We start from the raw sequence: 24,833 nt of genomic DNA on the forward strand, positions 1-24,833 counted from the left end.
CCATTCCTTCTCATTCCCTCTCTGTCATTCCACATCCCATCTCTAATTACTTGAGTAAAGTCACATAACAGTTCACATCAAAATTAGAGGGCTCTGTTCTCACCAATCTAAGTAGAAGAGTGCAAAATAATAATACAAAAAAAAAATAGGCTAATAGCTAAAGTTTATTGAGCATTTAATTTGAACCACTGAAGTACGTTAAGTTATTTAATCTTCACAACAACCTCATAAAGGTCAGGGTATTATTTTCTTCATTTCACAGTTGGGCATGGAAACTCAGAGGTAGTTGATGAGCAGCAGAGTCAGAGTTAATGCTCTTGAGCACTACTTAAAACTGCCTCTTAACCCAGGAAACAAATATTTACTGTTTATAGAAACATCCACATTCTTTGCAATTTTATGCCCGTGATATGATATGCCTCCGTATGTTCTTTAATCTGAACCCATATCACCCTAAGGAGGAAACATGTAGTTAGGCAAGCATAGATTATCCACGTGCAGCCTGTTTCCATTAAGCAGGACTGCTAACTTCAGTGTAAATCCCAAGATGATCATAATGTTTTATTGGGCTGCCAAACCCAAAGTTATTAAAACAGCTTCATTCATATCACAGGCTGTTACGTGTTTAATTCCTCTGGTAAGACCCATCTCCGATAATTCATGGCCACGAATGGGCTCTTATTATACTTTAATAAATAGCATTGTGGCAGAGAAACTAATAAATGTGAGAGGAAATGCTTTCAGAGCACAGGATGCCTTTATAATCCTACTTGTTCACCTAAATTAGCATGTGTATCATATCTCTGATTGCTCAGTTACGTTTACCTATTTGTCTGAACACTACTAAATTCTGACTTTTATTGTTAGCCTATTACCAACTTTACAGTGGTCTAATTTGTGTTGGGAAGACGTCTGGAAGTGTTAAGTGGGGACCTGAAGAACAGGTGAGCGGGTGGATACTGTGCGCTAAGAGCCCATCAGGCTGGCCCAGGTCGCCTGGTAGGCCGAGGCTGGGCTGATCATGACAGTGATGACCGTGCTCAGTCGCTTCAGTCATGTCAGCTCTTTGTGACCCTATGGACCATAGCCTGCCAGGCTCCCCTGTCCATGAAATTCTCTGGGCACGAATACAGTGCTGTGCTGTGCTTAGCCACTTAGTCCTGTCCAACTGTTTGTGACCCCAAAGACTGTAGCCCACAGGCTTCTGTGTCCATGGGGATTCTCCAGGTAAGTATACTGGAGTGGGTTGCCATGCCCTCCTCCAGGGGATCTCCCGAACCCAGGGATCAAACCCAGGTCTCCTGCATTGCGGGCAGATTCTTTACCATCTGAGCCACCAGGGAAGCCCCAGAATACAGTGACCTTGTGCAATTCTCAGAGGAAGGACTCATCTTCTGTGACTTCTGCTCTGTTTCCAGTGCCTGATTTTCCAACTGGGCTGGAGCTTCTAAATGGGTTGAGTCTGTATCCTGATTTTTTTTACCCCCAATGGAGCTTAGAGCTTTCTGAGGCTTCATGGAAGAAAGAACATTGACATAGAAAACTGTGAATCAGAACCAATTATTCTGTCATGAAATGGCCCTTTCTCTAAAAAGAGCAGACTCTCAGCAGAGAGAGAAAGTATAAAATGGCACGCTGTTAGGGTTGTTTAACATTTTTCTTCTATTTAGTCAAACCCTTTGACGAAAGCTGGCATTCTCGGCCCCTGTCCCACCCCAGTCAAATACTTCAGGATCTGGAAATCCAGCCCTGTTAGAGCTCTTAAGTTGACAGCCGGAGTAATGCTCCTTAATGAGATCGCTAGGCTAATACATTAGAATTTTGTTTGAGTACTTCACAGAGTACTTTTTGAAGACCATTGAATGTAATTCTCAGTACCGTTTAGCTCCAGTGAGAGGTGAGGGAGACATGTGAATAGAGGATCAATTCAAAAGAAGAGATCTGAAGATAGGCAAGGGTATGTGTTGACTCCTACAAGTCATTATCATGCTTGTTCCCCAGAATCTTAATTACATCTTCCAGGAGTTCATGATTTATTTCACAGAGAATAATAAGGTTTCCTTTCAAGTCGTTAGGCTTGGAATCTAACTTTTAGGCCTTCATTTTCTCTTTTATCTTTGGCATATGGAACAGAGCTTGGATTAAAGAGGGAGAATGGATAATGATGGCAAGCCTGAATTAGTGGATATGGAGCTGCTTAGATTTTAAGAGCAGGGTCTCAGGGACCAGGCTGGGTTCAAGTTTACTTTAGTCCCATACTGTGTATGAGAACTCATTTAATTTTGGGACCTCATTACTCCCCTCCGTAAAATGGGATTAAAATGATAAGATTCTCTTCTCATTTATGTAATACTTCTCAAACCATAGCAACCAGCACAAAAATAATGTCATGGTCCTTATGTGAGTTTTAGATGTTTGTGAGAACCGGGATTTTTTTGGTTTGGGGTTCTTTTTTAATATTTATTTATTTGGCTGCATCAGGTCTTGGTTGCGGCATGCAGGATCTAGTTCTCTAACCAGGGATACAACCTGGGTGTCCTGCATTGGGAACATGGAGTCTTAGCCACTGGACCACCAGGGAAGTCCTAAGAAGTATTTTTTAAATAGACTATAAGAGTCAGAAATATTCTTCCCATGAGAAAGGGGGATACCTGTTTCCTGTCATGTAACTCGTAAACTCTTACTTTATTAAGCAGCATGTTAATTTCCCAAATTAATTCAACCTATTGATTCAGTGACAATATGAGGGTGACTTAAATTTAGTCTTTCTGCAAATATATCTGATTCCATAGGTTTGTCTGTAAATTATCTATTTGAACATACAATTGTTGAAAGATAAGGCTCAATAATTAAAATTATATTTTATATGCCTTAATTTCTTCTAACAATAACTTGCATAGAAAGTCACTTGCTTCATGTTCACAGACTGGATCCAAACTGAAAAATTAATCAGTTGTTTAGGAAAAGTGCCAGGAGTATATATATTGATCTTTAATATGGAAAATTGTGAGAATTAGCTTCAGTAATCAAATCAAATCAAACTTGGTAACTAGCCTAAGAGATGAAAAAGAAAAAAAAAAAAGAAGAAGAGGGTCTAATGGAATAGTCATCTTTTCTCTGAAGTAAGTATAAGGATAAATCCTTATAAAATTTTATTTCCTTGATTTTTATCCAGGACTTTCTGCCAAGTGGCCTACAAGAGTGCCTTCTTTGTTAAGGTTATAAAGGCCAGTCAATTTTCTCTTGCCTGTGTGCCTGTAGGCAATTTTGTGAGATGTACTGTGAAGAAAAATGGGTAACCTATGTTGTATATCCAAAGACTATTTTAGCTTCCCCTTAGAATACAACTTTAAAGGAAAAAACTTGTTAAATGTAATAATTAGGAAATTAGGATTTATTTGAAAACCTTTTTTGTGGGATAGGAAAGTTTTTAATAAAGATAAACTTTTGCTGGGTTTTAAAAGCTTTTTTCTTTGTTTCTTTTTTTCTTTTAAACAATTATGAAACATCTCTGAGCGTTCATATGCTAGAATTTTTCTGGTACTAATTTTTGAGTCATATTTAAGATACTTATCAAAAGTTAGTGACTTTATAGCCACTCAATTTGAATATATCTGATCATAATATTATATAATTAATAATTCTAAGAGGCTTTAAATACTTACCTTTCTGGCATGTTAAATTTTCATAAATATTTACAATGTAGAATTTTATTTAAATTCATGTTCCTTTTAAAATTTGTCCACATTAGCTTATTAGGCACTATCCATTAGGTGCCTACCTTTTGAGAAACACTAGGCTAATTTTACTTCAGTGATATAGTTTTTATCAGAAATCACCCTGGCAGTGGAATGGGCTATTGTCTGGCTATTCAGAGAGCCTAGAATAAACCATCCTGACTCAGCCATCAGTCAGGAGAGCTAATTTGGGCTGATCATCTGCCTTTAAACTTTCTCCCTTTAACCCCAGGGTAAGAATTCATCAACTAAAGAATAGTAGAGAGCATTCTTAATTACTGGGATCTCATTTTATGTCTGCGATATTAGAATGTTAAATATAAATTTAGCTCCTTTTCCTACCTGTGTCATTATGTCATCATTAAGGTTCACCAGTTGAGTGGGATGGGGATCTGTTCGTTTCATTTAATATCTGTATGCCTCCCAAAACAAGAGCACACACGTGAGCATTTAATTAACAGCCCTTCTGATTTTAAAGGCAAAGCCTCTCTCAATATCCTCATAGAGATGTGAGGAGATATTTCTATGACTTAAGATAACAGACAGTCAACTGACATTTAGAAATGATTATTCCCATTTGGAAATAACTCCAAGAGCAACTTAGAAATAGAACTGCAAATCATTGCTAGCTTTCAGTGCTGAGCAGAGCAGGGTACCCACTCCCCAGCTCACTTGGCACCATGTATACTGTGAACCCCTGCTTTTGTGGCATACTTAGCTCATCTGATTAATTGTGCAAAAAGGATGCTGCATTTTGTCTTGCTTGCATTGTGACTATTTCTCAGAATCGTTGTTCAATCCTATTACCTTCCTTTTAAAGTGAGACCAGTTGATTTTTTTCAGAACACTTAGTTTAGTTTGTATTTTCTCTTAAGAGTGGCTTCCCAGGTGGCCCTTCTGCCAATGCAGAAGACATAAGAGATGCAGGTTCAATCCCTGGGTTGGGAAGATCCCCTGGAGGAGGGCATCGCAACCCACTCCAGTATCCTTGCCTGGAGAATCCCCTCGACAGAGGAGCCTGGGGGGCTGCAGTCTGTAGGTTTGCATAGAGTCAGACATAACTGAAGTGACGTGGCACGCCACAGACAGAGTGTGGACCATCTCAGAATCTCTCTTTCTCTCATGAGTAAGCTGTAATCTTGGTTGTGCTGTATAATGATTTTAATCTGCTCTGTCCAGTTCTGTCAGTTCTTTTGTTTGGGAAAAGTTGATTGCCAAGTTCTTGTTCTGTTTTTCACGTGTGATTGTAGTTAAATATCCAGAAGTACATATCTCAATGTCTCCTTAAAGTGCATCAAAACACCATCAAAAAGCAACTCTCACCACTCAACCTAGCTGGTTATAGGAGTCAAGTATCTTCATGCACACCATCATCTTAGAGCTTGACATCTGCTACCAGCATCTTAAACTCCTCCAGTTGGTTTGGTGTGCTCTCTAGATCTGCCAGTGAAAACTGTATCTTTACTCTTTGAATTTGGATGGGCTGGTTCATTGCAGTGTCTGAGCTATGCAGTCCTGCCTTTCTGTTTCCTCCACAAAATCTGCAATTTGCATATTTAGCTTCTTTGTAGGATCCCCACAGAGGACAATCAAATGAGGAAAACAACAAAAACAATAAACACAGACATTTATTGAACCTTCACTAAGTATCATGCATAACTGTAAATACTCTGTGTTTTCTTAATTAATCCAAACACCAAACCTATGGGATATCTCTATATTACAAATAAGGAAACTGAGGCACTGAGAAGAAAAAAGCCTTGCCCTGGGTTACATAGCTGTAGGGACGGAACTAGGGGTGGACTCCAGTCATAGTTTATGGTTTAATTTACCAGCAATTTTTATTTTTAACTTCTGCCCTAGATTATCTTTTGTTGAGATAAAACTTATACCAGAGGATATTTAAAGGATAAAAGGGAATCTGAAACACAAATAGTCCTCAACCCTTTTGAATTTATGGATTCATCTTAACTGTGAAAATTTTACTATTGTCACATGATTTAGACACCACACAGAGAAGACAGCCCTGTATCATGGGATCGACTCTGTTCCACATTGTGCTGTGCTTAGTCGCTCAGTCATGTCCAACTCTCTGCAACCCTATGGACTGTAGCCCACCAGGCTCCTCTGTCCATGGGGATTCTCCAGGCAAGAATACTGGAGTGGGTTGCCATGCCCTCCTCCAGGGGATCTTCCCAACCCAGGGATCAATCCCTGGTCTCCTGCATTGCAGGTGGATTCTTTACCATCTGAGCCACCAGGTGCTGGGTGCTAAGTCAATTCAGTTGTGTCCCACTCTTTGTGACCCCATGGACTATAGCCCACCAGGCTCCTCTGCCCAAGGGATTTTCCAGACAAGAATACTGGAGTGGGTTGCCATTCCCTTCTCCAAGCCATTCCACATTGCATGGATTCAAATCCTTCTAACACTATTTATTACTTGGAACTTCCTTCATTGTCTTAGTTACCAAGTCTGTGTAAAAAGTATGTAGACTTACCTTATAGACTTTTGTGAAAATTAAATAACATAATATGTTTAGTTTGAGAACAGCAGTATCAGATTCAAAGTAAATACTCAGGTGATTTTATTACTTTTTGTATTTCTGAGAGAGAAAATGCATGATACCTAAAAGTCACAATGACTTCACTAACACTTTTTAATTGAATGTATAGTTTTGTTAATTACAGTACAACTCACATTTTAAATAGCAGAACCTTTTTATATATTTTGTAGTACATCATGTATCTAGTCTATCCATCATGATGATGCATATGGATTTCCTAGTCTTATGGCAATTCCAAATTCCCAAAGAACCCATATCCTATAGGTTAGCAACCAGAGCAATCTCATAAAACCTACAGGTTGCAACTCAGGGCAATCTTATGCAACGCTCTCATTTTTCATGTAAGGGAAAAAAAACAGGCCAGATATTTTAAGTGAATTTACCAAAGGCACATACCTAGAATGAGAGAAAGTCAGGTGTAAACCCCAAATCCCATGACTCCAGTGCAGAAATCTTTCTTTCTTCCAAAAATGCCTCACACCATCAAAGCTTATTTCAGGTTCGTTTCACAATCAAAGACATAGCTTGGTCAAAATTTGTCATCCTTAAACAATATTTCAAGCTCTTTTAGTTTCCATTATCCATGTTATATTTACTCCTTCTCCTTGCTAAGCAGTAGAAAAGCTTCCCTTTGTATCTTCTTGTATGAAGCTGAAAGGAAATTTGGAGAAAAGACAGAACAGTTTCTATCCTGTGTAACTGTTACCATTGTTAGTCTCCTGACTCCTAGGAGTTGATGACTGAATCCTCAGTGTTAAGATCTTGCCTTCTTACATGTTCTCTGTGAACAAGTGGTACAAAAAGAGAATTCTGACTGGAACTCAAAAATCTTTTTCTAAAGAGAAGAGATAAAATTTATTTTTTTTTATTGGAGCCCAAGTAATTTAAGTGTCCGTAAGCAACAGAAATAAAATATAGCTCTGACCCATTTGATTTAACACATTCACATTGGAAGCTAGGACAGTCCTTCATTGCATGCCAGCTGAAGGTCAACTAATTGAATTAATACAATAAAGGAGTGAGAGAAATAAGCATTCTTATAAATTTCCCAGAAGATATGTTGTTGAAATATAATGTGGTATAAAACAAATATAAGCTGTTTCAATAATTCCCAGAGCCTTAAACAGATGGTCTCAAAAAAGACAGCAAACCTATCTAGAAGCAGAGGACTAGAGTCCTACAGGGTAACTAAAATAAATGTATTACTCTTGCTTATAATAGAGTATTAACTGCTGAAAAAATAATTGACAGAAGAAATCTTTATATCACCTCAGGTAATGTGAAAGGAAAAGAATCAAAGAAAGCAGGGTAAAGCAGCAGGACAACTTGTTTATTATGAATTTATTCTGAAAATAAAAAATGTAATATTGTTAGGGAAATAAATAGAAGACATAATATTGAATTAGAAGTTGAAGGAATGAAACTCAGTATCCTCAGTGAAAGAGGATCAGTGAACATTTATGTCAAACAGATTAAAATTTCTAGATATATTTATTCTTGACTTGGATCAAGGCCAGATCTAATACTCTTATACTGTAGATCTGCATATTTGCTTCTCGGAAACAAACAAACAAACATTTCATCATACCAGCTGAAGAATAGCTTACATGATTGCTGCTGTTTCTTTTCAAAAGGAAACCTCTCTCCTTTATTAGAAACATTTTGCAATGGAATGTTTGAAAGAGTGAGCAGGTGGTGGTTTTGTTTTGCATTTCTTTGTATTGTTTCCGTTAAATATATTGAGCCACAAAAAGGGTCAGTTGCTCTTAAAGCTTTTATTATAATTGTTTCTTGTTTGAAAAAAGTGAAAGGGAAGAAATTAATTAAAATAGTAAACATAAAATTTACTACGTTTTGGAGACAATTGTCAGTAGTACCACTAGCGGCGAACTTCAGAGATTGCAGGTTTAGTCCAGACCACAATAAGCAAATCCTGCAGTAAGGTGAATCCCATGATGTTTTTGTCTTTCCAGTACATATAAAAGATTCGTTTATACTAGACTGTAGTTTATTGAGTGTGAAATAACTTTATTTTTTGAAATGAGCGTCTTAACCTTAATTAAAAATTATTGCAGGGAGTTCCCTAGTGGCCCAGTGGTTACAACCTGGGGCTTTCGTTCCGCGAACTCAGGTTTAGTCCCTGATTGTTGAGCTAAGATCCCACGAGCTGAGCAGTGTGGCCAAAAATAAATACATAAATAAATACCTTATTGCTAAAAAATTCTAACCGATCTATGAGGCTTCAGGGAGCTGCAGTCTTTTGGCTGGTGAAGGACTTGCCTTGGTGTTGATGCCTCCTGACTGATCAGGGTGGTGGTTGGTGGAGGCTGGTATGACTGCAGCAATTTCTTAAAATAAGACAACAACGACGTTTGCCTCATCAATGGGCTTTTCCTTTCAAGGATGATTTTTTGTAGCAGTCAGTACTGTTTGATAGCATTTTACCCACAGTAGAACCTTCAGGATTAGAGAATCTTCTGAAATCTTCTGAAAAGGCAAAGTTCTCAAATATTACATATTAAAGTATGTAATATTCTAAATCTTTTATTGTTGTTTTAACAAACTTTACAGCATCTTTACCATGAGTAGGTTTTGTCTCAAGAAATGACTTTCTTTTCTTGGCCATAAGAAGCAACTCTTCATTTGTTAAAGTTTTATCACGAGATTGCAGCAACTCAGTCACATCTTCAAGCCCCACTTCTAATTCTAGTTCTCTTACTGTTTCTACCACATCTGCAATTACTTCCTTTACCGAAGTCTTGAACCCTCAAAGTCATTCATGAAGGTAGGAATTCACTTCTTCCAAATTCCTGTTTGTGTTGATATTTTGACCTCTTCTCAGGAATCATAAATGTTCATAATGACATCTAGAATGGTGAATTCTTTCCAGAAGATTTTCAATTGACTTTGCCCAGATCCGTCAGAGGAATCACTATTATGGCAGCTGTAGCCTTACAGAATGTATTTCTGAAATAATACGTCTTGAAATTTGAAATGACTCCTTGATCCGTGGGCTGCAGAATGGACATTGTATTAGCAGGCATGGAAACAGCAAGACTCTCATACATCTCCATCAGAGTTCTTGGGTGCTTTGTCAAGGAGCAGTAATATTTTGAAAGGAGTCTTTGTTTCTCAGCAGTAGGTCTCAGAAAGTATTAAAGTATTGTCAACCCTGTTGTCAATAGATGTGCTCTCATCTAGGCTTTGTTGTTCTGTTTATAGAGCACAGACATAGTAGATGGAGCATAATTCTTAAGGGCCATAAGATTTTCAGAATCATCAATGATTATTGGCTTCAACCTAAAGTCATCAGCTGCATTAATCCCCAACAACAAAGTCAGCCTATCCTTTGAGATTTGAAGCTGGGCATTGAGTTCTCTCTAACTATCAAAGTCTTAGATGGCATCTTCTTCTAACATAAAGCTGTTTCGCCTACAGTGAAAACCTGTTGTTGAGTGTAGGCAGTTTCAATTATTATCTTAGTTAGATCCCCTGGATAACTTGCTGCAGCTTCCACGTCAGTCCTTGCAGCTTCATCTTGTGCTTTTATGTTTTGGAGATGGCTTCTTTCCTTAAATCTCATGAAACAAGCTCTTTTAGCTCCCAGCTTTTCTTTCTGCATCTTCCTACTTCACTCAGCCTTCTTGGAAAGAAAAGAAGTTAGGGCCTTGCTCTTGGTTATGCTTTGGCTTAAAGGAATGTTGTGGCTGGTTGATCTTCTATCTAGACCACAAAAGCTTTCTCCATATCAGCAAATAGACTGTTGGGCTTTTTTTTTTTTTTTGATAATCCATGTCTTCAGTGGAGTGGCACTTGTAATTTCCTTCAAGAACCTCTCCTTTGCCTTCACAACTTCCTAACCAGCACAAGAAGCCTAGCTCTCTGCCTGTCTCAGCTTTCCACAAGCCTTCCTCGTTGTGTGTGTGTTAGTTGCTCCGTCTTGTCTGACTCTTGGTGACTCAATGCACTGGAGCCTGCCAGGCTCCTCTGTCCATGGAATTCTCCAGGCAAGAACACTAGTGACTTGCCATTTCCTTCTCCAGGGAATCTTCCCCAGCCAGGTGTCGAACCCTGCATTCTGCATTGACAGGCAGATTCTTTACTGCTGAGACACCTGGGAAGCCCTCTTGTGGCTTGACTAATAATTAAATTGGCACAAGATAGATTAACCAGAGGAAAAGAAACACATTTTAATTCATGTGCACAGAAAGCGAATTCAGAAGTGGCCAAACAGGCTGCTGTTATACTTTTTAGAAAAAGAAACAGTACATTTGTGAAGATTTGACAGGACAAAGAAACTGAAGCTTTGGGTTCTTAATAAGTGAAGAATTTAAACAAAGTATGGGCTCTGGGTAGTAAAATAAGGAAATAACAAGGTTTGTTTATATGAGCTTCTTGGCCCCAGATTCCTATCTGTGGTGATAAGGATGTCCTTCTACCTCCAGACACAGGAGCGCACCTTTCTCAGGAGACATTTATTTCTTTCTTTCAGAGAGACAGAAACGAGGGTCAGAGTGTATCTCCTGCATTGGCCATTTGAGCAACTTTAATTCAAAGTAATCAATATGCCATTGAGTCGTATTTTGGGTAGCCTTTCCTGGCCCCCAGCAATTTGCTGTCTTAAGTGGATGCTCTGAACACTTACAGCAGTAATATGAAAGGTCAGTGATCACAGTTCCCCATAATAAATATAATAATAATGAAAAGTTTGAAATATTGATTGCAAGAGTTACCAAAATGTAACACAGAGACAGAATGTGAGGAAATGCTGTTGGAAAAATGGCCCCAATAGACTCATGTACGGAGAAGGCAATGGCACCCCACTCCAGTACTCTTGCCTGGAAAATCCCATGGACGGAGAAGCCTGGTAGGTTGCAGTCCATGGGGTCGCTGAGGGTCGGACACGACTGAGCAACTTCACTTTGACTTTTCACTTTCATGCATTGGAGAAGGAAATGGCAACCCACTCCAGTGTTCTTGCCTGGAGAATCCCAGGGACGGAGGAGCCTGGTGGGCTGCCGTCTGTGGGGTCACACAGAGTCAGACACTACTGAAGCCACTTAGCAGCAGCAGCAGCAGCAGCAGACTCATGTAACACAGGGTTGCTGCAAACTCTCAGTTTGGAAAATAATAGGGTATCTGCAAAGCAAAATAAAGTGAAACTCAATAAAGTGATATATGCCTTTATACATGTGTTAGGGAGCATGGGAGGCAGGGAAATGTGAGGTGGTCTAAAAGCTATTTTTCTGACTCTGTGATCTATCACTTTTCTGAAAACCTGCAAACTTCTGTCTATATTTGACTTGAACCTGAGGCTGCTATGAAATCTCCAGAGCATATCCTTTAGTGCCTAAAGAAATTGGCATTTATAGAGCCCTGCAGATTTGAAGGAAGGGAATTACTTTTGGTGATTGATTTCTTTGGGTCTTGTTTTTTTTGTTATCATGTTTATTTCACTTATTCAGGCATAATTGCACATCCTGCCATAATCAAATATTTATTTGATTTGGATTCATTTGATTTTCATTTATTTTTTAATGAGATGACTTAGAATTATTTTAGTAGTATAATTTATCATGGAGCCACTACTTTTTAAAATCTGTCATTCAGAAAAGCTAGACCAGGAAGGGTGAAGATCCATTTTAAAATAAGTTTTTTTAAATGGTATTCAACCCTATTTTGATGAACAGTTTGATATGTTACTAATGGTAAGTAGTTGTACTGTGTGTGTGTGTGTGTGAGAAAGAGAGAGAGAAACATTAATGTCTTTACCTTCCTAAGAACTCATTTTTTGTCTTCTGTACGACGACCCTTGTGATTTGGCAGAATGACTTCATCTCCTACTAATAACCTGATTTCTATTTAACAGTGAGAATGAACATTCTGCTTAAAAAATCACCTACATGGTAAGAAGAGAAATATCAAGTCCTCAACACATTCCTTAAGAAAATCATTTTAATTTTCATAAAAGAAAATGAGACTTGATGAGGAATGGACAGAGTTATTGTGATGCTGCTTCTTTATTAACTAGCCCTTAATTATTTCATTTATTTTATTGCACATTTTCCTCCTCCATAGACTTCTTTTGTATCATTTGCAATCCCATGAAATCCCTGTCTGGAATTAGCTTCTGAGGTTTGATGTGGGAATTACAGCCCCAAAACACCACCTTTAGATTCATTAAAAGGCAGCCTTCCCATAGATAGCTTGTACTAAAGACAGTTTCCATTTTGCAAGGCAGTGTAAATTTTGCATATCATTTTAATAAGCAAGGCAGGTCAATCAAATTATAATTGGCTCCAATTAGCACTCCCATGAGCTGTAGGACTCTTTACCTTCTCTTGGGCTGCACTTAAAAAGAAAATGTTATTTACTGTCACTGAAGTCATTAAAAATATCCATTATTCAGTGTAAGTGATGAAGCAAGTGCAAACCTGGAAAAAAGGATATGGCATATATTTAAGATCTGTGCACCAAATGCACAATATGTCAAGCGTGTGTGTGTGCGTGCATGCTAAGTTGCTTCAGTTGTGTCTGATTCGTTGTGACCCCATGGACTGTAGCCCACCTGGCTCCTCTGTCCATGGTAGTCTCCAGGCGAGAATACTGGAGTGGGTTGCCATGCCCTCCTCCAGGGGATCTTCCCGACCTAGGGACTGAATCTTGTCTCTTATGTCTCCTGCACTGGCAGCAGGGGTTCTTGACCACCAGCACCACCTGGGTTCTTGACCACCAGCACCACCTGGGAAGCCCATGTCAAGTGTAGCAGTGTACAAAAACGTGTTCGTTACAAAGCATTTTCTTTTAGCTGCACAAGCAAGTCATGGCAATGAAACTTCCAATGTTGTAGCATTTGAGCTAATCATAAAATCACTTTTTAACATTTTCAGGATATCTACACTCTTTGAAAAGGTACATTTTTATAATAAAGATGAGGAAGTCAAGAAGAAATGAATTATATTCCCCAAAGTCTCTTTTTTCTTAACTTCTAACTACCATTTTGTGGCTCTCTTCCTGAGTGTCATTGTAATACCAGCAATTCTCATACAAGCTGGGGGATGAGTAACTGCTGATTGGGTCTGTGGCATGAGAAGTCTTGTCATATCCTCATAAAGCATCATGATGACTCCATCCTGTCCTTGTTAGATCTCATCTTCTATGAAAGTCTGAACCACTTGCTGTAGCAATATCCTTTTTCTTTAGCACCCTTGCAAAGGAGGTATGTCAGTAAATACCTTGCCAGTGTTTTTGCAAATCCATCTCTAAATCTGTCTCCACTTTTACCCCAGATCATTTCTGGGCATTAAGTATTGAATGTCACTGCAGTGGACTCCCACTTGTATTTCCTCTTGAGATTGCCTTGTAGCAAGGAGACAGTCTCACCAGAATAACTTGAACTAAGGATGAGAGAGAGGAGGTTAATTGGAAAAATAAATAAATAAATGTTCTTGAGAAAGAGGAAGAATGCATACATGGAAGCAGGCTTCCCTGGTGGCTCAGATAGCAAAGAATCTACCTACAGTGCAGGAGACCCGAGTTCATTCTCTGGGTCAGGAAGAAACTCTGGAGAAGAGAATGACCACTCACTCCAGTCTTCTTGCCTGGTGAAGTCCATGGACAGAGGAGCCTGAAGGACTGAAGTCCACGGGGTCGCAAAGAGCCAGCTGTCACTGAGCACCTAGGCACACAGGTGTATATAGAAACAAAAATAAAAAAATAGCCTCTAGAGAGGGCAGTGCACATTTCTGCCTCAACAAATATGGAGGAAAGAGTGTCACTTTGGCACCAAATCAATTTTAGCAGCCATGATACCCAGAAGGCATTTGTTAGGAGATGAGCTTCCCTCAGTTCAGTTCAGTCGCTCAGTCGTGTCCGACTCTTTGCGACCCCATGAATCGCAGCACGCCAGGATTCCCTGTCTATCACCAACTCCTGGAGTTCACTCAGACTCATGTCCATCAAGTCGGTGAGGCCATCCAGCCATCTCATCCTCTGTCATCCCCTTCTCCTCCTGCCCCCAATCCCCCCCAGCATCAGAGTCTTTTCCAATGAGTCAGTTCTTCTCATGAGGTGGCCAAAGTACTGGAGTTTCAGCTTTAGCATCATTCCTTCCAAAGAAACCCCAGGGCTGATCTCCTTCAAAATGGACTGATTGGATCTCCTTGCAGTCCAAGGGATTCTCAAGAGTCTTCTCCAACACCACAGTTCAAAAGCATCAATTCTTCGGTGCTCAGCTTTCTTCACAGTCCAACTCTCACATCCATACATGACCACAGGAAAAACCATAGCCTTGACTAGACGGACCTTTGTTGGCAAAGTAATGATGTCTCTGCCTTTCAGTATGCTATCTAGGTTGGTCATAACTTTCCTTCCAAGGAGTGTCTTTTAATTTCATGGCTTCCCTAGCAGAAGCAATAAAAATAAAGACAAGGATGGCAATGCCTAGTCAAGTCAGAATGTGATGGAAGATGCAGGTACCCACTGAAAATACTCCCTGTTCCTAAAAGAAAATAGTAGAGTCAAAAGTAGTGGTCACAGAACTACATTATTTCTTGGAAGTTATTACACAATAGAATGGCTGGTATATGCTTCCTCATGGTACTGACTAAAGCAAGAGAGAGAAACAAAGAAAGTGAAGTACAGGGGGCTAACGGGCTAGCATGAGCTCCATGATTTTTTTTTTTTTTTTCCACTAAAGAAGAAAACATGACAGCCCTATAAAGAAGGGAGGAGTAAAAATAAATAAGGCAACTAAGAGGTCATCAAACTCATAAATTTGGTCTAGAGGTAATATTAACCTAAAACAAGAGCCAACAAATTAAAAAAAAAAAAAAAAAAAGATCAGCTAAATCTTTGAAGCTTCACGAGCCATATAGTCTTTGTGTCAGCTACTCACTCTGCTCTCACAGCCCGAAAGTGGCCCTCGCACAACGATTGAGGAGGTGTGAGTACGTTCCGAAAGATGTAGTTTACAAAGCAGGTAGCAGTCTGGGTTTGACCTCCTGGGTGTTTCTTGCTGACCTGTGGCCACCTGGTATGAAAGGAGAAAAGAAGGTCACCTTTAGTGTTTTCCCTCCCCGATCGTTGTTCTAACCCTAGGACCTTCGCAAGCCAAGCCTGTAAGCCTGTAAATCAGAACGCATTGGAAACCTGCATAGGTAATATTGTCACCAAAAGTTATTACAAAACAACTTTTGAAAGACAAGACATTGGAATGTTAGAAGTGGCCGTAGATGTCTTCTGCTTCAGGGTGCAGACTTTTCTATCCTAATCCTCGATCCTTCTTTGAAACTCAAAGTTTCAATTGTCTACCATTGCTTTAGTTTTTGTATATGTTATTTGTTCTAGATCCTCTGTCGTTGTGGTGTCATGTGTAAACTAGCAAAATTTTCTTCTCAACTGTATGAATCAGTGTTAAAAATCTTGAGTGACATCAAGCAAGCTCTCAGACCCTTTTAAATATGTCTTATTTTAAAGTAGGTCACACTTTCCACTTGGCACCACAGAAAATCGCCTGTTACTTGCACAGATTTGCTCAACTGCAATTCTGTTTGACAGAATTTCTTCTAGAAAATGCCTATACAAAGGATTGGATATCCCTCATAATAGAATTTTATAATGGAACCTGAAATAAACCCTTAAATATCAGTAATATGCGTATTAATGTATCTCCAGGTAAACACTGAGGTGACATATTTCATGTTAAGTTGACTGGCCTTACGCTTAAGTGACTCAGGAAGGCAGGTGATTGGAGGAATGATGTCATTCATCAAGTATTACTTTTTAGAAAGCTGAGGTTCAGTACTGCATTTTGTTAATTTATGGCTTCGATAGGTAAAACCTCTTTGTTCTCTAATAAGAAATATTTCTCATTCCCAATATTCATGTAACATTGTTAATAGAAAGCCCAGCGGCCAAGAAGTTTTGGCATAATGTGCTTGTGATTTATACAAGAGGTTGGGAAAGGTTTCATAAAGCCTAGCTTGTTTGAGTATATAAAATTATCATTTTTATTATAGCTTTGTATTTATCATCATGCATAAAATGATGTTGAAAAGTCTCCAAAGAATGCTGATTTGATATACATTTTACTTTGCAGTATGCAATTAACATTTATTGCAAATGCAGATTTTTGTGATGAATAAAACTCTGATAGTATTATGCCAGGTATTTTTTTTCTTTTTTCAGAATACAGTGAATCGCATAATTTTCTAACATTTTTAATCAGAGTGGCACCGTATATATTTTAACATAGACATGCAGTCAATAAATGAAATAGTGCAGATCTTCTTTCTCTTCACTGTAAGACAGAAAAGTTATATTTCATTCCATTTCAATGAGAAAGTCTGTAAAGAAAGGAAGGTTGGTGCTAGAAAATTCTGTGTACCACTCATGAACAGTATATACTATAACTATAGGTTTGATTTCTTTCCATAAATCTTTGAGGATCTGAATCTTTATATAGAACACTCACTAATTCATTTGCCTTGTGATTTCATTGTAGCTTAATATCTCTTTTGGAATTACCCCTCCCTACTTGTATTGATCTTATAAATAGATTGTGTAAAAGCTAATTCTTCTTTAGTCATTAGCCGGGTATGCTTTCTCCACTCTTTGTCCCTGGTTGTTTGCTTTTCTTTGAAAATTGTATCTGTAGCATTTAGTGTGCCTAACATATAGTGACCACTTCATTGGAACTGTCATCATCATTTGTATTAGTTTTCTGTTGCCACTGTTAGGAATTATCACAAATTTCATAGCTCAAAACGTCACAAATTTATTATCTCACAGTGCTGCAAGTCAGAAACCTGTGGAGGAGGAAAAATAGTTTTCCTTCTAGCCTTCTAGTCTCTTGGCTTAGACACCCCCCACCCATAATAAGAGACAAATGAACAGAAGAAAAGCAAGCAGAATTTGAATATAAAACATATATATTATATATGAACACGCTAAATATGATAGCCCAGGTGGTGCTAGTGGTAAAGAATCCGCATGCCGATGCAGGAGACATAGGTTAGATCCCTGGGTCGGGAAGATGCCCTGGAGAAGGAAATGGCAACCCACTCCAGTATTCTTGCTGAAAAAATTCCATGGACAGACGAGCCTGCTGAGCTACAGTCCATACGTTTCAAAAAGTCAGACACGACTGAGTATACATGCATATGTCTCATATGTACATTGAAGAGACCCAAGAAAAATGAATAACTCCCTGTAATGGCCAGAGTCACCACCTTAACAAACATTTCCAGATAAAAGACAGAAAAAAATGTGGTCGGGGAGGAGGACAGCTGTTATAGGAGGTGGTTAGGAAAAGTATGGTCAGCAAGATGAAGACAGTTATATAGATTTCAATTCTTAAATTCCACATTGATTAGAGCTTAGTCATCCTTTTTTTCCTGGTACACAGAGATTCCCCTTATAAATGTAAACATCTCTTACAAAATGATAATTTCTACTCAGTTTTCAGAGCTTTCCCTAAGTACTCCTTCTTAAAAATAACCAACTTAAAGTGATCCTTATGCCAAACAGGCATATTTTGAGGTGCTATATTCTTCTGTCCTTCAAGTCCAACACAGGTCTCACTGGGCTAAAATAAAGGGCTACGTTCACTTGCTTCTGCAGTTTCTAAGGCTACCCACATTTGTTGGCTCTTGGTCTCAGACAGCAATCCCATAACTCTGTTCTCTGCTTTCCTGGTTGCAGTTCTGACCCTCCTGTCTCCCCATTTTGTTCCTTAGGACGTTTGGGATTACATTTCATAATTCCAGATCCATCTAAGAGTCTCAACTTGATCACATCTGCAGACTTCCTTTGTTGTTTGTATTATTTCCCCTAATGCTGCTGTAATGAAATCACCATGAATTTAGTGGCTTAAAACACACACATTTCTTCTTTCTTAGTTCTGAAGGTCCAAAGTCCAAAACCAGTTTCATTTGACTAAAAGTCAAGATGTTGGCAGATGTGCTTTCCTTCCAGAGGTCCAAAGGAAAAATCTGACTTCTTGCCTTTTCCTGCTTCTAGAAGTCATTGCATTCCTGGACTTGTGGTCCCTTTCTTCATTTTCAAACCCCAAATTTAGCATCTTGAAGTAATCTTTCTCTGACTACAACTTCTGCCTCTGACATCACACATCCTTTCAATGACTCTGACCCTCCTGCTTCACTCTTATAAGGACCCTTGAGGTGACAGCGGGCCCACCCAGATAATCTGGAATAATTGTCCCATTGCAACACCCTCAATGTATTAACATCTTCAAAGTCCCTCCTGCCCTACCAGCTAGCATAATCAGAATTTAGGAATTAGGATGTAGACATGTTCTAAAGTAAAAGTATGTAAACTCAAAGAATGTATACTATTTTGTCTACCGTTATTAAGCCCGGGCTCTCTTTTAAACTTTTGTTTGCCAGGTTTCTGCCCATGTGTTAGGCATTTGCTTCTAAGTTATCTTCCTAGTGTCTCAAAATCTTTTTTCAGGACAACCTTTTTCCCATCTCCACAGTGGTATTTCTTTCTGATTTTCCTATTTCCTCTGCTTATTCCAGCTCAAAACCTTAGAGTTAGTATTTTGTGTTGTTAGATTTTTTTTTATCCCTCTTGATTTTCTGAGGATGTCTTTGGAGGAAGCAGTGGAGGAAAACCACTGTATTATTCTGGTTATATCATATTCCAATAGGTGGGTTATTGTACAGTGGTTTAAGGCTACCAAAATCAGATTGATTATGTTCTTTGCAGCCAAAGATGGAGATACTCTATACAGTCAGTAAAAACAAGACCTGGAGCTGCTGGTGGCTCAGATCCTGAGCTTCTTATTGCAAAATTCAGGCTTAAATTGAAGAAAGTAGGGAAAACCACTAGGCCATTCACATATGACCTAAATCAAATCCCTTATGATTATATGGTGGAGATGAAGAATAGAATCAATGGATTAGATCTGGGAGACAGAGTTCCTGAAGAACTATGAGCGAAGGTTTGTAATATTGTACAGGAGATGGTGACCAAAACCATCCCAAAGAAAAAGAACTGCAAGAAGGTGAAGTGGTTGTCTGAGGAGGTTTTACAAATAGATGAGGAAAGGAGAGAAGTGCAAAGCAAGGGAGAAAGGGAATGATATATGCAGCTGAATGCAGAGTTACAGAGAATAGCAAGGCGAGACAAGAAGGCCTTCTTCAATGAACAATGCAGAGAAATAGAGGAAAGCAATAGAATGGGAAAGACTATAGAAATTTCATCAGGAACATTGGAGATATCAAGGAAATATTTCATGCAAGGGTGGGCACAATAAAAGACAGAAATTGCAAGGACCTAACAGAAGCAGAAGGGATTAAGAAAACTAGGCAAGAATACACAGAAGAACTATACAAGAAAGGTATTAATGACCCAGATAACCAAGATGGTTTGGTCACTCACCTAGAGCCAGACATCCTGGAGTGTGAAGTCAAGTGGGCCTTAGGAAACATTTCTACAAACATAGCTAGTGGAGGGGATGTAATTCCAGCTGAGCTACTTAAAATCCTAAAAGATGATGCTGTTAAAGTGCTGCACTCAATATGCCAGCAAATCTGGAAAACTCAGCAGTGGCCACAGGACTGGAAAAGGTCAGTTTTCATTCTAATCCCAAAGAAAGGCAATGCCAAAGAATGCTAGAGCTACCGCACAATTGCACTAATCTCACATGCTAGCAAAATAATGCTCAAAATTCTCCAAGCCAGGCTTGAACAGTAGGTGAACCATGAACTGTTGCACTCATATGTAAGAAAGTTTGGAAAACTCAGCAGTGGCCACAGGACTGGAAAAAGTCAGTTTTCATTCCAATCCCAAAGAAAGCAATGCCAGAGAGTGTTCAGACTACCATACAATTGCACTCATTCCACATGCTGGCAAGGTTATACTCAAAAGCCTTCAAGCTAGGCTTCCACAGAGTGTGAACCAAGAAATTCCAGTGTACAAGCTGTGTTTCAAAGAGGCAGAGGAACCAACATCCATTGGATCATCAAAAAAGCAAGAAGATTCCAGAAAAACATCTACTTTGCTTCATTGACTATGCTAAAGCCTTTGACTGTGTGTATCACAATAAAATTGTGGAAAATTCTTAAAGAGATGGGAGCACCAGACCACATTACCTGTCTCCTTAGAAACCTGCATGCAGGTCAAGAAGGAACAGTTAGAACCGGACATGGAACAGCAGACTGGTTCCAAATTGGGAAAGCAGTACATCACGGCTATATGTTGTCATCCTGCCTATTTAACTTATATGTAGAGTACATCATGTGAAATGCCAGGCTTGATGAACCACAAGCTGGAATCAAGATTTCTTGGAGAAACATCAACAACCACAAATATGCAGATAATACCGTTCTAACAGCAGAAAGTGAAAAGGAGCTAACGAGCCTCTTGATGAAAGTGAAAGATGAGAGTGAAAAAGCTGGCTTAAAACTCAACACTCAAAAAACTAAGATCATGGCATCTGGTCCTATCACTTTATGGAAACTAGAAGGAGAAAAGTGGAAGCAGTGACCGGTTTTATTTCCTTGTGCTCCAAAATCATTGCGGACAGTGACTGCAGCCATGAAATTAAAAGACACTTGCTCCTTGGAAGGAAAGCTATGACAAAGTTAGACAGTGTATTAAAAACCTGAGGTATCGGTTGCCAACAACAACAGCAAAAAAAGATCCGTATAATCAAAGCTATAGTTTTTCTAGTAATCACATACATGTGTGAGAATCAGACCATAAAGAAGGCTGAGAGCCAGAGAATCAATGCTTTCAAACTGTGGTGCTGGAGAAGACTCTAGAGTCCCTTCTACAGCAGGGGGATCAAACCAGTCATTTCTAAAGGAAATCAACCCTGAATATTCATTACTTCTGAAGGACTGTTGCTAAAGCTGAAACTCCAGTACTTTGGCCACCTGGTGTGAAGAGCTGACTCATTGGAACAGACCCTGATTCTGGGAAAGATTGAAGGCAAATGGAAAAGGGGGCAGCATGGGATGAGATGGTTAGATAGCATCAGTGGACATGAATCTGAGCAAACTCAGGGAGACAGTGGAGGACAGAGGAGCCTGGCATTATGCAGTCCATGGGGTTGCAAAGAATTGGACACAGCTTAGTGACTGAACAAGAAATCAGTAACTAAGCCCAGAAAGATTGCATAAATGGTGGAAATTTTTCTTCTTTGAAGGGGCATGAGTTAGGTATCAAGATAGGCTTACACTGACTCTGGGATGCTGATTTGTCTGGGCTTCTCTAGAGGACAGGTACTAAGAATAAAAGTGAAAAAGTGAGAGAGAAAGTCACTCAGTTGTGTCAGACTCTTTGCAACCCCATGGACTATACTCTCCTTGGAATTCTCCAGGCCAGAGTACTGAAGTGGGTATCCTTTCCCTTCTCCAGGGGATCTTCCCAACCCAGGAATTGAACCCAGTCTCCCACATTGCAGGTGGATTCTTTCCCAGCTGAGCCACTAAGAATAAACCAAAGATCAATTTGTAAATTTGAAGAGCTTGGGGGATGAGGGGCAGGACTCTCTTGATGGAAGTTGTAGAGAGGGGCAGTTGCCTGAAAGAAAGTGAGTGAAAGGCAATGTTTCCTCCAGGTCTGAAGGGAGAGGCAGTTTTTAAATATCCCTCAGTGAAGGAAGATAGTGTGTTGCTCAATTTCAGCAACATCGTGTGAGTTCAGGTTTCCTAAGAGACAGACTACAAGACAGGATCAGAGAATCAGACATTAAAAACACACACATAAACAAGCAAACAAAACAGAAAAAGTGCCTGTGAAGGATAAGGAGGAAGGGAGCAGCAATGGGTCAAGGGAGATTCAGACTGAGATTCAGCTCTGAAAGCTTTGAACAAAGATAGGGGAGGAAAACTTGGGCAGGCAGAATGCCAGAGCACAGTTCTGAAAACACCGTGGCCATTCTGGTGGAGTCCGCAAGCGTTAGTTGCCCTTGTGAGGAATCCTGCAGGAATGGCAGCATTAACACCCTAGGGGAACTTCGTTAGCTGGAAGCAGCCTGTTCTGTCAGGGAGCAGCAGAAGTTTTACTCTCCCTGGATTAAAGAGAGAGGTACAATCATATCAATTTCATGAATAAAACATTTCAAAAAGCAGAATAAGATTGCTTTGCTTTGCTTTCTTTAAAACAAAGAAAGCCGGATTAGTCATTCTGTCATGTCCTGACTCTTTGAGCCCCCATGGTCTGTAGCCTGCCAGGCTCCTCTGTCCATGGGATTCTCCAGGCAAGAATACTGGAGTGGGTTCCCATTCCCTTCTCCAGGGGATCTTCCCAACCCAGAGACTGAAACCAGATCTCCTGCATTGCAGTGGATTCTTTACCCACTGAGCCATTTAGGGGAGCCTACAACATTCTTCAGCTCTGTAGTTTATTTAGTACTAGTGCAAGAGAAAGCACCATCAGGATAGGCAGGAGACCAACTGTGGAGTGGATGTTGGAGATACATTTTTGTTTTCATACAATTTAACAAACAAATCACATGACTGAGTAGAATTTCATGAAACACTCTGCTGATATGATAGCCCGATGTAAAGCTCAGTTCAGGATTACAGATCAATGTTTCTGAACATCTGCACAGTATGACATTGACTTGCTAAGCTTTAGAATCATCCAGCATTCCCAGCTGCTTTGAAGGTAGAAGAGAGACAGTCATTTTTCATTTTTACCAGGTGCTTGCTCTTCACCCAGTTCCCCTTTTACATGCTCTTTTCCCTCCGTCAGGAGCACTTTTATCCCTTCGTGTCAGAATGTTCTCCTGTTTTTTAAGACCCGTTCTTCAGTTATAAGAATGTCATCTCTCCTTCCTCTGAAACCCACAGTAACTCTCACCCAGTGACACTGTGTCACTGTTATTTGTGTAATGACTAATTGTCTCCCTCTAACAAGTAGAAAGACCCTACACCTTTGGAATTGTGCCTTAAATATATTTCTTTGAGTTTGTTATTCATTAAAATTGATTTTTATTGCATCTGGTTTTTGAAGATGCTTTTGGAAAAGCATTACAGTATGAACCAGTGCTACAAGGTTAGTAAAATTGTAAAAGAAAATACAGCCACAGAAAGAAAAAATTAAATAGGCCAACTACAATAACTATATTACATAATGACTTGCTTCTGAAAAATATGAGCATCTAGAGCAAAGCAACCTAATATTTAGCCCTTATTATCACAGAGGAGGAGAACAACAGTTCCTTTAAAAGGGAGAGTTTGTTTGCCTTGTTCCCAAAGTTCAGGAAAACTCTAATGTTGGACTTGATTTGGACATTAGTAACATAATTTTATCTTAATTAACTCAATAAATATTTATCGAGGGCAGTTAGACGTTTTTGGATGTTTCCATTTGCTAATTTAGAAGAGGAAGGCAAGCAGGATAAAAATTGACATCTCTTTTTGTTTACCAAGTGGTGGGAAGACAGATAAGTAAATAGATCGTTATATAAAAGTGACAAGTAATTTAAGTAATATCAGCATAGAGTTGCTCTGTATAAAAGCACTTACTCAGAGAATGAGAGATAAGGAAGACTTTTCTGAGTAGGTGATTCATGATATTGGAACCAATCTTTGAAAAATATAACTTTATAAGTTATTTCGACAGAATGAGCTTTGGTGTTGAAAGGGGAGGAAAGCCTTGAACAGAGCAAAAGGACAGTACAGCCTCTGAGAGCAGCATATATAAAGACCCACAAACAAGAGACAGTAGTAGGCTTCTCAGTTTCTAAGGCAATAAGTAGGGGCTTAATCATGCATGGTCTCATTTTCAAGTTAAGCAATTTTTCATTATTCCAAAGAGTACCGAGTAATTGCCGAAAGTGTTATAGCAGGAGGTGGCATGATGAGATTGATAATTTTGAGAGATCATAGAGCATGTAGTGTGGAGACACAAATTAAAAGGGAGCAAGACAAGCCAAAGAAACTGGTTAGGAGGTGTCTAGAGTAGTGATAACAGTGATAATATTGCTCCCACAAGAATGCGGATCGACAGTGACCTCCGTAGAACGCAGAGTAAACAGCATCATGTCACGTAATGGTTTCTCTCCATGACCTGCAAGAAAACCCTAAGTGTTGCTTTGCAGTAAAGGTGATTTCAGATATTTTTAATATATTGTAGAAATTTTTCCTTCAAGATAGAATTTCTTTTCTTTAAAAATTTTACTAGAACTGTCATATGCTTGGATCTTCAATGAATATCCATCATTTGTCGAAGAAGATAGTCGGAGATTTGTCTCTCAAGAGACAGGCCACCTCTACATAGCCAAAGTGGAACCATCGGACGTGGGCAATTATACGTGTGTGGTGACTAGTACAGTGACAAATGCCAGAGTGCTGGGTTCCCCAACTCCTTTGGTGCTTCGTTCTGACGGTAGGAAATATTTCAAGGGGCAATTCTAAGTGGAAATGCTGTTGTGAATACTAGACAAAACAAATTAGGAGAAATGAAAAGTGTATCCTGTAGAATTATTTTTTTTTCCAGAACAAAAAATATTTATGAGTACAGTGGCTAAAATGATTCCATCAACTATAAG

General features: G+C 39.2%; 1 protein-coding gene across 4 annotated transcripts in view; it reads left to right on the forward strand.

The window, feature by feature from the left end:
• CNTN3 (contactin 3) overlaps nt 1-24,833 on the forward strand; it is a 399,434-nt gene that overhangs the window by 245,939 nt on the left and 128,662 nt on the right. For all 4 annotated transcript variants that reach the window (XM_024983152.2, XM_059880039.1, XM_059880038.1 and 1 more), the window contains exon 6: nt 24,467-24,670. In XM_024983152.2, the coding sequence (XP_024838920.1) occupies nt 24,467-24,670 (204 nt within the window). The remainder of the gene's footprint in view (nt 1-24,466; nt 24,671-24,833) is intronic.

Source organism: Bos taurus, chromosome 22 (genome assembly GCF_002263795.3).
Source record: "Bos taurus isolate L1 Dominette 01449 registration number 42190680 breed Hereford chromosome 22, ARS-UCD2.0, whole genome shotgun sequence".
Taxonomy (NCBI): domain Eukaryota; kingdom Metazoa; phylum Chordata; class Mammalia; order Artiodactyla; family Bovidae; genus Bos; species Bos taurus.